Source organism: Melospiza georgiana, chromosome 2 (genome assembly GCF_028018845.1).
Source record: "Melospiza georgiana isolate bMelGeo1 chromosome 2, bMelGeo1.pri, whole genome shotgun sequence".
NCBI classification, from domain to species: domain Eukaryota; kingdom Metazoa; phylum Chordata; class Aves; order Passeriformes; family Passerellidae; genus Melospiza; species Melospiza georgiana.
The window spans coordinates 59,265,106-59,281,706 of NC_080431.1; the positions used below are offsets into that span (position 1 = coordinate 59,265,106).

Below are 16,601 nucleotides of genomic sequence, written 5' to 3' on the forward strand. Positions count from 1 at the left end.
CAAATTAGCTATCCAGCTGGTGCCATCTGCCTGTCAGTGGTTACATATCACCCAGCCTCTATGGGAAGAGCCTGCCGTGTCTCCTCCGTGCCGGGACCGATGTTTCACACATTGTGCTGTGCCTGGGCCATCCCACAGCTCCCAGCAGCAGCTGGATGGATGGGAACTGCTCATGAAGCATCAGGTCAGACCAGTCTCCATCAGCACAGTGTCCATGGCACCTGTGCTCTTCTGGATTTGCCCTGTCCAGGCCCCCTGAGCCCCCTCAAACCCAGGGGGGCAGGTACAACCCAGCTACACCTGGCTCCTCAGAACATCAGGCCCCCACATTTGACCAACAGCAAAACACACACAAACACAGACACACAGGCATACAGAACACACAAGCTGGGCATGAGCTGGGTGCAGCTTGTGCTAAATGAATGCCATTTTTTGTTACGTGCTGCAAAGGCATCTGGCAGCTGGCATAACGTATTGCATGGTGATTCACTGCCGTGCCAGGGAAAAGCCATTCCACATTTCATACACTCAGGGAGAGCTATTTCTTCATAATCCTCAGTGCACCAGGCACCAACACATAAATACACAGCAGTTTGAAATGTTCTCTTCTATCCTATCCTCTTCTAGTCCTATCAGTCTATAAATAATTTTTACACGTATTTTTAATACTTCATCACTTACCCTGAAATGTGCACCTCAATCTCAATACCAAAATATACATAATTGCAAAGAGAGACCATTTACAGACTAGAACTGGAACAAAAATATATTAATCATATGAGAAGACAGTAATTTTTTTTTCTATACGTTATGTAAGAAAAAATATAATCTTAAATTACAAATTAAAATCATATTTCATATGTAAGTTTTAATATACAGTATAGAATCATAGAGTGATCAGGTTGAAAAGAATCCTGGGAGGTTATTTAGTCATCTTCTAGTAATCTAGTAGATAAACATCACATTAAATACAACATAATCAGCCTTAGTAGATAAATAATTCTTGATTAACATAGCACACATTTCTTTTAAAATGTTCTTTCCAGTGAGTGACATTGTTCACATAACAATAAAAATACAATTACAGCTGAAGGCAATGCAGGCCTAGAGTTAGAGACCAGACAAAAATGACCGTAGTGCTTTACCCTGAGGACCCTCTGAATGCAGCAATTCACAAGGCAGGCAAATGACACAGGTTTCTTTCCCATTCTCTATTTCTACTAATAAACAACGGCGCTAACATTCCACTATTTCATCTTGTTGAGAGAAAAACAGGCCCTCAGACATCCAGTAATACTTAGGGATCAAATGCTGCCAGGTCCACTTGCTCAAAGCAGAACCTCCAGCCAACCTGTGAGAGGTTTGGCCCAACAGCTCCACAGTCCCAGACCCTGGCAGCAATAAAGTGCTGCACTATTACACCAAAATGCTGCCTTTTGAAAACTCTGCACTCAACACAAACAGCACGCAGAGACCATCCCTGCTAAGTTGTCACAAGTTTCCAGCAGGTAAGTGGCTGGGCAGCAGCAGTGGCAGCTGAGTTCAACTAGCTGTGAGAAGTGCAGAAAAAGGATGTCCCAGCTGTGCCATGTCCCTGGGTACAGGGCAAGAGGCACAGGGTCAGGCAAACAGCTTTCTGCCAGCTGAGACAGTGAAGACATCCCAGTTCCTGCTCTTTACCCTTTTTTCCCTGAGCAAAACAAAGGGAAGCCCTTTCACCCTTCTCATCTCTTTCCTGTAGATGGCAGGACCCCTGCAATCCCTGTATATATCCCTGCTTTTTACCCCCCTGAGAATGACACAGTTCCTTTAACTGAAGTTCCCCAATGGCATCCTGAACTCAGACGTAGTCACAGTACCAGTTACTGACTTACCAAGAGCTCCCAGCAGTACAGACTCATTACCCCCTGTTCTTCCTCCTGCATCTGCTTTAGGACAGGGGTTAATCTTTCCCTGGCACTGCTTTTTGCAATTCTCCTCCACTTTCTTCTCAGTCATGATCTCTGCTGCAGTTAGGTTCTAGGTCTGGTTAAGAAACATCAGTGTTAAATCCTAATTTGGAAAAGCAAATTCTTGTTTCACCTCAGTCTTGGAGAATTTGACATTTAGACTCTTCCATCACACCACATTATCAAAACCTACTTTTACCTGTACAGTTCAGCAAGGGAAATCCAAGAAGGGTAAAGCATCAAAAGGTCCCAGGGAAAGTTGTGAAACAACTCCAACCACAGGAATCAAGGACTGGTTATAAACCAAAGGTACTACAACAGAGAAAATGATTTCTGGAAGCCATATGCAAGCAATAGCTTCTCAATGTCAATATCCAGCAGTACCAAGTAAATGCCTTCCTAATGCTGAAGCAATCACAGCATTGTGCATTTTATTTCAAATTTCCCAAGAGATTGCAAGAAAAAGGACAGTGAGTGATGTATTCAAAGGAGAAGAGCTCTATTTATACCGTCTTTCCACCCTCCTGGAGTAGTAAGTAATGAAGAATATAGTAACAATAAATGCAACAAATACGAAAGAGATAAAGGCTAATAATGATTTTCTTGTTCGGAAGAAGTGGCAATTGGCACATGAGGCAACCTCTTCTGGACACAGCAACTCAGGAGTTTCAGGACCAGGAAAACCATTATTGCCAATTATTTCTCTGTAATGTCTCAGTGAAGGCTTTGCTTCATACTGATTTGCAATATAGCTGTAGAGACCATACTTAGGAGCAGTTTTGTCATTAAAAGAATAGACAAAATATCCTTGAAGGTTAACGTCATCCAAGGTGTAAGCTGCAAAAGAAGACAAAGGGTGGAAGAAATGAATCAATGTCACTTTGAATTCAAGAGCAGTACCATATATCCATATGTAAAGGAGGGGCAGGGGAATGTTAAATCCACATCTGCACTTCTCTCCAAAATTAGGTAAGGTACATGTACATCTGTGAAATGTTTCTCATAAAAAGTAAGAATCTGTCAGCCACTGCCAGACAGTGTGATCTGTGAGTATCCTGCAATTTATTTCCTTGGGCTTGGCAAACACAGCTGTGAGTGCCTGATGGTGTTTTATGATCAGCATAGAGACTATCATGAAAAGATGGCTCTCTTTGTTACGTATTAAAGAATACAGGTTTTGGGTTTCCTGCCCCTAGTTTTCTGCATCCTGTTTCTCTGATTGCTCCTTCTCCCTTGCAGGGCACATCCTGATGGGGACAGTCAAGAAACAGAGGATGTTTGGCTGCACTTCTCACTTGCAAAGGCACAGCGACACCAGAAATATCACACAGCCACGCTGAGGTTGTGCACTGGGATATCACTGGTGCAAGGGGAAAGTTTATGTAAATTACAGCCCTCTCCTGTTATTAACCCAAGTTTCTGATCCAAGATGACCTGTATCAGTCTGCATTGAGAACGTGTCTGCAATCCATACTGCTAACTCAGCTACTGGAAGAGGCCCAGCAGCTGCAGTGTTAACCTTGAGCCATCCATCCTGCTTGACAAAAAAAATCAATCCAAGGTAGTAAACACAAACTGTAATAGTTTATCTCTCAAAATCACTGTTTTAGCAAATTAAAGCAGATGAACACAGGACTGAACTTTCATATGCTTCTGGAAACAATTCTTCCTGAAGCCACATGCAAGATTTTAGCACCTCTAACCTACTTTTCATGTGTAAAATGAAATAATATTTACCTGGGCTTTTACAGAGCTGCTGCCCAGGATAATTAGTTGTGTTTGCAGAACTGCAGGTGGATTTAATGGTGTTATATAAATGGTTACTGCTGTTCTTTGTTTTCAATTGGCAAAGATGTCTCTTAAAGAGAGTACAAAGCACTCCAAAATATAGCCTCAGTCCAAAAGGGCCCATACTGTATCCTGGAATCATTTATCTGCACAAACCTGCTGGCTCCCCTGGAACAATGCAGGTGAGCAATAATACATACACAAAAATTTCCACATGTAGTGCCTGAAACCAGCTGGAGGAAGAAGGCAGAATAGGGACTTTAAGGCCAGGGCATACACATACCAATGCCCCTCTACACTGTGACACTGAGGTAAGGACACAAGATTTATAATTCATCTTAGTTACTACACAAGGTGTTGCAAAAAAGAAATGCATGTCTTGGAGAAACTTGAATCAGTCATGATGCCAAGGTTATGTAACAACAAGATGGACAAAAATGCAGTATCAGAGAGGGAGAAGAAAAAAATGGAAAAGCTGATGGACCAAACACTATGGATGAGAGTATGGTGTCTATATTAAACTATAGGAAAAATATTACAGCTAGTTAGCAGAGACATATTTATCCATCACAAAGAAGGTGAAAAGATAAGAAAATAGGTTAAGCTGAAAAACACAGGAGCTATTTACAGGCTGGACAGAAGAGGGAGAAAGAAGTGACTGAGGGACAGTGGTACCAGAACAGTACAAAGGATAAAGTTCTGTAAAAAGCAGAGGCATGCAGGTGCTCTTGCTAATGGGAACTGGGAGAAAAGTCCATATCCACAGACACTTTGAAAACAGAAGTGCCAAGGAGACAAGCAGTACAGAAAAAAACAGTTTGAAACCACAAGCCCAAATATTGTCAAAATATTTTTTAACTATAGATTTATAAAACATGCATTCAATGCTACAAAATGATGGAGAATGAACTCTTGGGCACTTAATATTGATATTCAGTAATCAGCAAAAGAGGTGGAAATTACAGAGGGGGAAGTTAAAGCCAATAGTTAATACAGTGGACAGGAACTGCCAGCCATCCTTTACTACCTATCAAAAGAGTGGAACAGATCATATAAAGCTTGATAAATATAAAATTTAGGAGATAATACATTATTAATGCCAATCAGTTTGGCTTTATGAAAAATAAATCTTGTCAAAATAACTTGACTTTTTTTCTGAGAGCAGCAGATCAATAAAAGTAATGATGTTTGATGTTAAATATTTAGAGCTTCACAAGGCAAATGACTTTACATTATATGGCATTTGGAACAAGAAAATAAAATGTTATGAGGTCAAGGGAAGTCCATAATAAACAGATTTCAACTAGTCTCAAGTAGAATTAAGTAATAGAACGAGAAGTAAGTCTAGAAATGTAATTGAAGGCAAGTAAGTGTCACAATGTGTATATTTCTACCATGGTCATGGAGCTCAGCTTTTAGCACTAAGTTATTTAAATATCTTAAATATATCAGCAACCGGAAAAAAATCTGGAAGTTTTTCTCACAGTCTGCAAGTCACAAAGATTAGAGACATAACTTAGCCAGCATAGCAAGGTTTGCACAAACAAGCAGCAGGCATTTGCACATGACCAAATGTGAACAACAAGCAGACCTAGTTTTGAAGAGGTTGTCTTGCTTCAAATAGGGGGAAGAAATCTGTAACTGAGTTTAAAATGTCAGTATATCATCACAGAAGCTGTGTAACCAACCTGCTGCCATGGCCAAGAAGGCCAACAGCCTGCTTGCATGTAGAAATGAGGAGGGTAAGAGGTTATGTTATACCTGCCTAAGTGTGGCTGTGACAGGAACAGTGTGTCCAGGTGTGGGTTTACCCCTCTCATGAAGAATATCAGCACAGAGGGAAAAACGTAATAACTCAGAGCTTTGAAATGGTGCTTTACATCAAGGGACACAAAGAGCTTTGTCTCTATTTTCTATCAAAGAGATACATGAGAGATAGCTTGTCTTGCGTCTGCAAATACCTACACAGGTAAAATACATATGGAAATGCACAAGACTGCTTAAAGGTGAAGCCAGAGCAATTAATAGTAGAAATGAGATTTATATATATATATATATATACACATATATACACACACATACTGTGAGGCAGCAAAGATTCTTCATCAGTAAAAATTATCTCACTTGGGTCTTGTACTTTTCTGAAAAAACAGCATGTGCTGTATGACAGGATGACTCAAAATGCTTTTTGCCTTATAATTTATGAATCTTTGAGACAGAGAAAAGGACTGGTATGTGTTCTGAATAGCAGGAAACAGTCCAGGAAATGGCATAATGAGGTAGACAGCTGAATTATTATGAAGATCACTGTTGGATAAGATCATTGTTGGATAAGATACAGAGACAACTGAGGAACAGAACTCATATCCAGCCCTGAGGCACATCAATGGAGAGAAGCAGCAAAGCAAAACAACAGTAGAAGTGCAGTAAGATGAAAATCTGACTAAATACATGTGGAGCTAATCACACAACTTCTATTTAAATTTACTGAATCCATAAAAATCTTCTTCTGCTGTCTTATGCAGGATATAAGCAAGGTCAATCTTCCTGACATTTAGTAACACCAATCAATCATAAATCAAGGGGGAAATTACCTGTTACACTGTAGTAACATCTCATTTAGGGAGAATTCTACAGAGGATCCATATTATAAAGCTAAGCATACTTTATCACACAGAGTATACTAACAGTGGGATTTGTGACATATAAACCATTTGTGGCTCCTTACCTTTTAAAGCTTCATTGATGTAATTCTGTATGTAATACACTCTGAGCTTATCATGCACCATATTCTGGTCATCATCAATCCCATTAGCCATAACATAAACTGGGACATTGCCATACTTTGATTTCACCCACTTGAGCAATTTGCGCAGCCCCCAGGGCACTACCGCAGCTCTGCTGGGTGAGTGAAGCCACGTGATGTCATTGATCATTTGAACTTCAAGGTAGTGGTCATATTTTACTGCATCTTCCTTCTCTGAGCCCACAAGGGTAGTAGTGTAGTGACTCAAGGCAAAAAAATCAAATGAGCCCTGTATTAACTTCTTTTCATCTTCTGAGAAGTAAGGCAAGTGGAAATTATACAGGTCAACACTGTTTCTTCGGTGAAGCCACGCTCTCATCACCTCTGGGTAGTCTCCATTCCCAAAGATGGGCTCTGCAAGCCAGCCAATGTCAAACTCTAAAATTCTGTCAGCAACTTCTTGGTCATTCCTGGAAAAGGGACAAGCTGGTTCTACCCAGTCAGCTTGCAAAGCTATAGATATCTTGCCCTTCTGAGATCTCCTGAATTCTTTGTCATAAAGATGCCAGACTTTTGCATGGGCTTTCAACAGGTTGTGCCCTGCTGTGTATGTCAGGTTTTTCACAGATGGTTCATTCATGGTGATCCAAAATTTGACATGGTCCCCAAGACTTGTAAAGCAGAATCTGGCATACTCAACAAAAGCCTGAACAGTTTCTGCGTTTTCCCAAGCACCATATTTGGCAAGAGAAACTGGAAGCTCTTGATTCTCAATCATAGGTTGCCATAAAGCAACGACAGGAGTTATGTTAACCCTGAGAAGTTCACTAGCAAAACACTGATAGTAATGTACAAGTGTGTGGTTGATTAGAGAAAGGTTACCTAAAGGAAGGATTAAAGACCATTTCAGTGAAAAATGGAAGTGTGTGACATGCATTTCTTGCAGAAGAGAGATCTGGAGCCTGATAGCAGCAAAGTCAACACAGTGACGCTTGCGTTTCGAGGCATAAACTCCATCCACTTTAATGAGCTGCTTCGTCTGGTGAACATCCCACACATAAACACTGGAGTCAAGGAACTGGGCAGGTGTTGTGTCTACCTAGGAGGAACAGGAAACACACCAGATTGAAGCTATTTGTTCCAGGTAGGTGGGAACATCATAATCATCAGACACAGCCTAGTGGAAGAATATCCTGAATCAAAACATTGCATTCAGCATCTCTGATACTGCCATCTTGGGCTCATATGAATGAATGACTTTTCTGTTAACAAGTGATGTCAGAAAAGTACCAAATCTATATATTATTTTCACCCTACTTTCCAAACAAGCTTATGCTAATGGTCATCATGTCTATGTCTTCTCTAAGTTGTTCCAGTTTCCAAAAGAAACAAGAGATTTCTCGGGGATAAGGCACTAAGTCTGCAACAGATATCCAGAGAACAAGATCTTCAGTGAAGACTACAGGAATTTTTTAAATTTTTTTCTTTGAAGGAGGGAATACAGAGAGACTGTCTGCTGTAAATTACCCAGTACAGTCAATTTCAAGACCACTCCCTGAATGCATGAGAAGAAATAATGAATACAACATCATTTCTGTGTCCTCTTCTTTTCCTGACCATGATGAAAGATGAGTAATGCTCTGCACTTGATTTTTAGCAAAAATTCAGTGGACAAGCAAATTTTTTCCTTCTTGCTGGAGACATCCTTTTTTATTTAATTCATACTGAAGTAATTTGCAAGTTATTTCAGCAGGCTGTTGATGTCTGAATCAATTTTTTTGGGCTTCTGGGTAAACCTGCTGTTAGTCCAACAGAAAATGCATTTCCCAGAAGGCTTTAGGGTTTCAGATGTCACAACTGCCTGTATGACACAGTAAAACAGTACAAAATGAGCTTCTCAGGGTCACTCAGAATTAGACTTCCACGTTTTAATGAAAATCACCAGCACAGTAAGGACTAGAAAATGAAAAACTGAACTACTTATAATAATGCACAGTGTGAAATTTCCTTATTCATACTCTGTGTAATTCTTTCTACATCCAAACCATAGGATAGAGGTACCATGGTCTTTATTTGTCCTTTTCTCTTTATGTTTAATCTTTGCCGTGCAGCTTCCCCCTGAGCTCAGATTCCTTGTCCTGCCCTCTGTTTGAAAAGCAGGTGTCAGCCTACAACCAGTGTTCAACTTGTAGCTGAGGCTCTGCAGACTGTATAAAAGAAGCTGCTGAAAATCAGTTGCTATTTTCTCCGGAGAGGTCAGTACTGTGCTTGTAGAAGAAAGTAATAAAAAACAGCATGTCTGAGGGAAATTGCTTTTCTGGAGAATTGTCCCTTGTAGATTACTAAAGCATGCATTGCCACTAATATTGTGGGAATGCTGTCAAAACAGTTTTTCCACCGTGATGCATCTACAAATCAAACAACCTAAGCCTTACAGCACAAAATGTTTGAATGGCCTTTTGAAACGAAAATATTCAGCTTTGAAGGTTTTGGGGATGGGAGGGATTTTTTAGCTGTTGTAGGCTGACTGACTCCACAAATTTATAGTTGTTACTGACTCCAAAAGCAGCAATTCCATTTCCAATTCTTAATCTATCTGAGAGCTAGGAGGATGACTTGAATTTTCCTGGAAATCAGTGCATGAGGTAAGAAGGCTGCAGTATTTCTCAAGAGAACAAAGCCAAATCTTACTTTTGGACTGAGAAAAAATAAACAAGCTCCTCACATTCAAGCCTTAAGAAAGATTCTGCCTTTGTGAAATATACGAATTAAAAATTCTGGTTTTGGATGAAGCCTTGACTTTGAATTTATACCTCTTTACTGTGGTTAGAGAAGTTCTGCAACCCAAAATAGCATCTGAAAATTACAGAGCCCAACAGTTAAAGCGATCATAACTAAGGTAGAATTTTTACTCATGTTATAAAGTATTATAATTTGAAAAATTCTCCCAAAGTGTCAAATCAGTTGAAAGAAAGACTGAGAGCCATGAACTAGCTAGGCTCAATGCAGGGGCACTGCAAGCCCTCATCAGACACAGTATAACATAAAATGAAATAGAAGGAATACAGAAATTTCATTTAAAACTAATCTCGTTCACTTCCTTTTATATAAAATCTCTCTAAGAACAGTACCAGGATGGATATGCACAAGATATAGAAACATGCCACCAGAGTTTAGGAGTTGTCAGGAACTCCTAAACACGCATTTTACAGTATAGCAGATTAATTGACTTCCCTTTGAAAAGAGCTGACTTCCCATAACTGGTCACATATGCTGAGGGAAGACAAGCATCAGACTCCTTTCCATTTCCATACATTTTTCTATAATGTTATTTATAGTGTCTCAATCTGACTGGTTTGCCTTGGTCACACACAGCAAGTCTGGTGAAGAATGATAGACACACTGTTTGGCTCAAAAGCCTTGTACCCATCTCCTTGCAGCACTGTGGCAAAGACAGTCTATTCAGCAAATATGTCACCGTGAACTTGTGTACTGATCTGGCTGGACAGCCTGTCAGCTTTATTATCAGACTCACCTGAATGTAGTTGTCAACAATTCCCCAAGCAAAGCCGCAGGGAAAAATACCTTCTATGGGCTGGTTTTCAGGCAAAGGTGGGAAGCCATTTTTTTCTATCAACTTTTGATAGAACAAGACAGAAGATTTGGGCATCAACTTCTTGTCGTGGCTTTGAAAATCAACATAGAACAGTCCACGTCGAATGCTGTACCCCCTGTGCCACTCAAAGCCATCCAGGAGGGACCAGACTGTGTAGCCAAACACGTTTACTCCGTCGTACCGGATAGCTGAGGAAAGAACAAACCCAAACTTAGCACAGTGCTCATTTTTCCTCTGTAGATTTCACACTATCAGCAATGCTTGCAGCATTAGTGTTTAAGAACAATGCAACAGGTCAGATAAGTATCTCAGGGCCTTCCTCAAAGCCCTTTCAGGGAACATATTTCAGCTGCGCTGGGAATGCTTCCAGAGTATGGTAGGAGGCAGCAGAGGTACCTGGCTTGGCTTTAAAGCAGAGAGGTTTAGCAGGAGAAGCCGCGCAGCAGTGGTTTCAGCAGTGCTGCTCATCAGATGTGCCAAAGCTCAGCCTCAGAGTAGAACCTGAACCCTCTGCAGCCACGGAGCTGGGGGCTGCCCTGCACTGCCCTCTGCTCTGCTCATGCTGCAGCTCACTCCAGGGCAGCTGTTGCTGCAGCACTACCCTGTATGCAAACAAAAGCTGTACTCCTTTACATCTTCTCCCCCTCCACTCCAAATACATATTGGGAAAAACCTGACAGCATATTTGGTGTGCACGTGAATTTTTATTACCACAGATTCCAAGTAGAAGTGATAATACAGAAAGCCACTGTTTATTTTGAAATTTTGTCTCTTTTCATCTTTTATGGCACAGCATTTTCCAGCTCAAATATTTAAGGGTCTCTAAAAATATGTGCATGTTCTAGGTCAACTGTTTGACTTCTAAAACCATCACATGCATTAAAGGTTAATGTCAGGATCTACTGGCATCTGTTAGTTTAACCAGCAGTATTATAAGATTCCAAATGATACTCACTTTTAGCTGTATTAAACACTGAGATTCAGCAAAATGTTCCTGGGCAAGGCTCAGCTCCAGGAAAGCATAAAAGAGTGTGCTAATTCTAATTACATAATTAGACCCACCCTAATTCAGCAATGCATTTAAGCACATTCGTAAGCATTCTTTTGAACTGGTGTTTGGCTCTGTAGCCAGCAAAGTTTATCTTTATTACTCACCATTTTCTGTCAGCCCAAACTGGATACTACCTGAATATAATATTTACCAGCCTAGTAACACTGAAAGCATTATTTCAGGCAAGCAGAATAACAAGATCCTAATTTCCTGAGGTACATTTACTAACGTACCTCATTACAATCAGTTATGAGGCACCACATGGATTCTTGATTATAGCCCTGTTTGAATCAATTAAAGGAACAATGCAATTAAATAAGGAACAAATTTGGCCCAGTCTTTGTCAGAGGTCATGAGAAAATGTCTAAGGAAATGGAATATTTCTCCTCCTAAAGGCACCTTCTTTTGTCTCTGGCAAATGTCACTATTTTTCTAACCTCTGCATGCACCCATGATGACATCTGCCATACAGCAGAGTAAAAGCCACTGTGTGAACCAGTCTCAGCGAAAACTCTTTGAACAGCATCTCACCCTTCTGTAAGTCATCACTTCACACAGCACTCCCACACCTCCTGAGCACCTTGTAAAAATCCTCCTCAAATCTTTTTTAAAAAATGTATTAACTTTTAAGTGTCACCAAGGAAAGAAGCAACTTGAAAAATGTTTGGAAGTTCCAAGAAGTCTAGAAGTCTCAAACACCAAATCCCACACCAATTGCATATAACCACAATGAAAATTAATGCTTTTCTTTTCTTTTCTTTTCTTTTCTTTTCTTTTCTTTTCTTTTCTTTTCTTTTCTTTTCTTTTCTTTTCTTTTCTTTTCTTTTCTTTTTTCTTTTCTTCTTTTCTTTCTTTTCTTTCCTTTCTTCTTTTCTTTTCTCTTTTCTTTTCTTTTCTTTTCTTTTCTTTTCTTTTCTTTTCTTTTTCTTTTTCTTTTTCTTTTTTTTCTTTTCTTTTCTTTTCTTTTCTTTTCTTTTCTTTTCTTTTCTTTTCTTTTCTTTTCTTTTCTTTTCTTTTTTCTTTTCTTATTTTCTTTCCTTTCTTCTTTTCTCTTTTCTTTTCTTTTCTTTTCTTTTCTTTTCTTTTCTTTTCTTTTCTTTTCTTTTCTTTTCTTTTCTTTTTTCTTTTCTTTTTTCTTTTTCTTTTCTTTTCTTTTCTTTTCTTTTCTTTTCTTTTCTTTTCTTTTCTTTTCTTTTCTTTTCTTTTCTTTTCTTTTCTCTTTTCTTTTCTTTTTTCTTTTTCTTTTCTTTTCTTTTTCTTTTCTTTTCTTTTCTTTTCTCTTTTCTTTTCTTTTCTTTTCTTTTCTTTTCTTTTCTTTTCTTTTCTTTTCTTTTCTTTTCTTTTCTTTTCTTTTCTTTTCTTTTCTTTTCTTTTCTTTTCTTTTCTTTTCTTTTCTTTTCTTTCTTTTCTTTTTCTTCTTTTCTTTTTCTTCTTTTCTTTTCCTCTTTTTTCCTTTATGTCTGTTGGTGACCCGATGAGGCTGACTGTAATCTAGACTGTCCTTGCTTCTGAAACTCAGTGGCCTTATCTATACTCCCATTGCAAGTGACTCCTGATCTGAGCAATCCCCCAGAGCAAGCCTACAAGTTTGATACTGTACAGACCAGAACTCTGCCAGAACTAGGTTAAAAATTAAACAGAAGTTCAGCTCATGTCCTGTTTGGCTCAATAGTATAGAAATCGTGAAAGGAAACATGGCAGACCCATAAGTATCAGACCTACAAGATCTTTAAAACCCTCTGCTCAGCTGCTCTCCAACCCCAGCGCCTGAAGAAGAGGTGTGTGAAGCCCCCAGCCCATGCTTCCATCTGGAAGGTGCCCAAGATCTATATTTTGCCTCTGGACATACCTGAGAATAGCTTGGTTCTGCCTGTCATGGGTCTGGCTATTCCTTTTCTGCTTAAGACTCTGAATTCAGACCTGGTAACTCCCCAGACAATGACCTGACCTCTCCCAATCAACATGACCTAGAGGAGCCCTTCCAGGCAACATGCTCTGCTTTACAAGGCACAATCCATTTGTTTGTTGCACCAGAGACAGAGAAGGGAAATGAATATGATCCCAAAGTAAGATCCTCATAGAGGGGAGAAGATATCTCCAACCAATTAATGGCTCTAATTAATATTTAACAACTTTATACTACAGCTCTATTTACTCTAATCAACCCTAAATGGTGCCAGAAAAAAAAAGAAAAAGAAAGAAAGAAAGAAAGAAATACCAAAAATAGCAAAGAGGGCTGTGAATCCCAAATAAATATCCTTTCCCAAAGGAAAAAAAAAAATAAATTTAAAAAACTGTACAGAGCTTCTCTACAGCAAGCAGTATCAGAGTGGACACCTACATCAGCACTTCAAGGGAAATCAGGAGCACACTTTTGAGCAAATCTCCCTCACCATGCTTCAGTTCACATCACACATTGGGCTCAGAATGCATGTCCTGGGTTCCTCTGTGGTAAAATTAATCCAGAAATGAGCCGCAGGAATACATACCATGTGGACACCTGGCTTTCAACACCAATTCTTTTTTACTCTACAGGTTTGCTCTGGGTTTTGCTCTACTGGTTTGCTCTACAGGTAGCAACTGGGCTACACTTATTTGCTAAAGCAGATGGAGAAATAAGCAGTTCTGTCTGAACCAGTGCATACACACAGCCAGGCACAGATACTGGATGGCAAGATCTAGCAAGTAGCAAAATCCCAGCTATATGGACCCGTGTCTGAATTAATCATCCTTGCTTCTCAGTGCTACAGTTCCTGCGTCATTTTACTGTCCCTTCACCACTGGAGTGAATTTCATGGTAAATACCTCAAAAATCTTCCTATTACAGTGCTTCATTGCGCTGTATAGGCATATCTACAATTCTCAGAGAGAAATCTTGTGCCTTTATGTTTGGTTTTTAATGCCGTCCAACAAATCTGCTCACAGCCAGCATGATGACTTTTTTGGATCTTCCTCAGCTAAATTCCCCAAGGTACTGCACAGAAACCTTTGGTATTTACATCGGATTTTGCAGATTCTAACAACAGAAGATATGGGTGCAATACTTTCCATTTAAATGATACCAAAGTCCCTCCTGCAGATCCAGCCTGTCTCTGCTTTCTTTGTTTGTTTGGGTTTTTTTTCTATAAAAGGTTTAGGCAAGTGCCAGTGTCTTATGACAAGTCTTTAGTACTGTTGTTGCTGTTATTATTATTTATTGAGTGATACAATAAATGGAAAGACACTTTGTAAATTGAGATTGCTTCCAGTCAGCTGTGACTAAAAGACAGATCCATGTATGTATTTCCAGCAATTTAAAATCTAAGCAGAAATTGAGGTAACCGGATTATGACTTCTTCACCAAGATGAACTCTTCATCTGACTTTATGCAAACTAGTGATACTGTACTTGCAACAGTTAGTTACTATTTTGCTCAGGTATTTATTCACCTTTTAATTTACTTGCAATAATTATGTTTCTGGAGTAGCAGATGAAACCAATTTGGGAGTCCTCTGCATCTTCATTACTGCTGAGAATGAAATTAAACCAATTTTTTCTCATTCACCATATGAAAATGGCAATGTAACACAATGTCTATTTCATCTGAATTAATAGATACAATAATACTATTTAAACCAAGAACAGTAAACTGTAGACAAGTAAATCACTTAACAAATTGTAAATTTAGACATTAAAAGACAAAGTGGAAATGGGAATCCCAACAACTTATTGGCAAGTACTAGGATTGAAAAAATGTTTTTTCAGAAGGAAATGGGAAAACAGCAAATAAGTCTCATCTACGGTGGTGTATTTTCCTTACTGTTTGGAAAAAATATCAGGGAATCCCTATTACATAGTATTTATCTTTGCATATATATATTCTTATGTTTTGCACATATGCATTCAGATAAGGAAAGCAACTATTAATATATAATACAGCAAATTCTCCTAAGGCCACTCAGAATATAGTTTACATGTCTTGCAGTTCCTCTTACCAAAGACAGTATAATTTTCCTACTGTCTTCAAGAACAGCAGCATCAGGCTCACCAAATGCTATGTGCAGATATGAGAGTTCTTCAAGGAAAGAATAAACCCAGGAAAGGGATTTGAAGTCTCATTTCATAAGTGCTAAGATGAATGCTAAAGACTAAAATCAGTTTTCAGCCTGGTACCTTAACACACCTCTGTGGACTATACTGCATTATGATTTTTTCAAGCATGTATTAATACAAAGTCCTACCTTTTAAAGTTTCCATAATGAACTTTTTGAGATAGTAAATATATTTGGCATCATCTTTCTTGGTGGTACCAGAAACAAACCAGCTGTTCTCCACAATGAAGATTTGGGGGTTGTTATATTCACTGTTTATCCAGTAAAGGAGCTGCCTCAGGCTTATTGATTCCAACTGCTGAAATTTCATATGGGAGTCCAAAAGCTGGAAACTCAGGGTAGCTCCAAAAGAAAGAGCAAAAAAGTCTGCTGTTCCCTTGATATACTTCTTCTCAGCCTCACTGAATTCAGGCAACAGAGATGAGAGGTTGCTCCTCATGCTCTCTGGATAGTCACCATCAATAAATATGGGCTTAGCAAACCAGCCAAGCACAAAATCAAGGGATTTTTGGCATTCTTTTATGCTCTTTTCAGTCATACGCTGGGGTTTTATCCAGTGGGAGCTGAGGGCAATGGACACTTTTCCTCTTTGAGCCGGACGGAAATGGTCATTGTAGAGGTGCCAGACCTTAGCATGGGCCTGTTGAAAAGAAAGGCTGTAATTAATGGACCCAAAAATCCATTACAATTATTCTCAATTACTGGGGCTCAGTATTATTAATACATCAATAGTTTGCAATACCTAAATTACCTCTAAATACTTCATTAATACCATGGATCAACCAGAAATTGCTAGTTGGCTGGGGAAAAGAGCATCTCAGTTTTCCATAAGATACTATTACAGGCACTGAACACACTTCTGGCTTTATTAACTTCTATTATTGAGTTCAGACATACTGCCAGAATTTACAAAAAAGAAAATGCATTTAACCAAACACATTTCAAAAAAGGTTTTCATTATATAGGAATATCACTTTATCTGCAGATTCATGGATATATATAAAAAAATACTTTAAAATATTGCCCAAAACTCTGAAATAATACAAAACAAAGAAATACCTTTGAACTTATTACTCTTTGAATCAGAACACACAATATAGGAATATAGAACTATCTATCTGGACTTTAGAAAGTCTAGTGAAAATAAAATTGCCACAGGTCCTGAAAAATCATTCCAATAATTCCATTTAATCCATTAAAATGGATTATTTATACCGAGCATCAGAATTTAAGCACTTGTTTTGGTATAATTTTATCTTTTACTATAAGAACGTATTTTGTTACCAAATTTCTTTCCTGAGATCTTACAGAGTCAGTTATAAGTCTCTCAATGTTCCTTTTAAAAGCTAAATGTTAAGTT

The 16,601-nt window shown here is 38.8% G+C and overlaps 1 protein-coding gene across 1 annotated transcript in view; it reads right to left on the reverse strand.

Annotated features, from left to right (window-relative positions):
• Positions 1–631: 631 nt before the first annotated feature.
• The window catches only part of KL (klotho), a 47,942-nt gene continuing 31,972 nt past the window's right edge, over positions 632–16,601 (reverse strand). Inside the window, exons 2-5 of the mRNA XM_058045099.1 lie at positions 15,371–15,881; positions 10,019–10,287; positions 6,466–7,582; positions 632–2,786 (exon numbers count right to left, since the gene is read on the reverse strand). Coding sequence (XP_057901082.1) covers positions 2,449–2,786; positions 6,466–7,582; positions 10,019–10,287; positions 15,371–15,881 — 2,235 coding nt within the window. The 3' untranslated portion in view covers positions 632–2,448. The remainder of the gene's footprint in view (positions 2,787–6,465; positions 7,583–10,018; positions 10,288–15,370; positions 15,882–16,601) is intronic.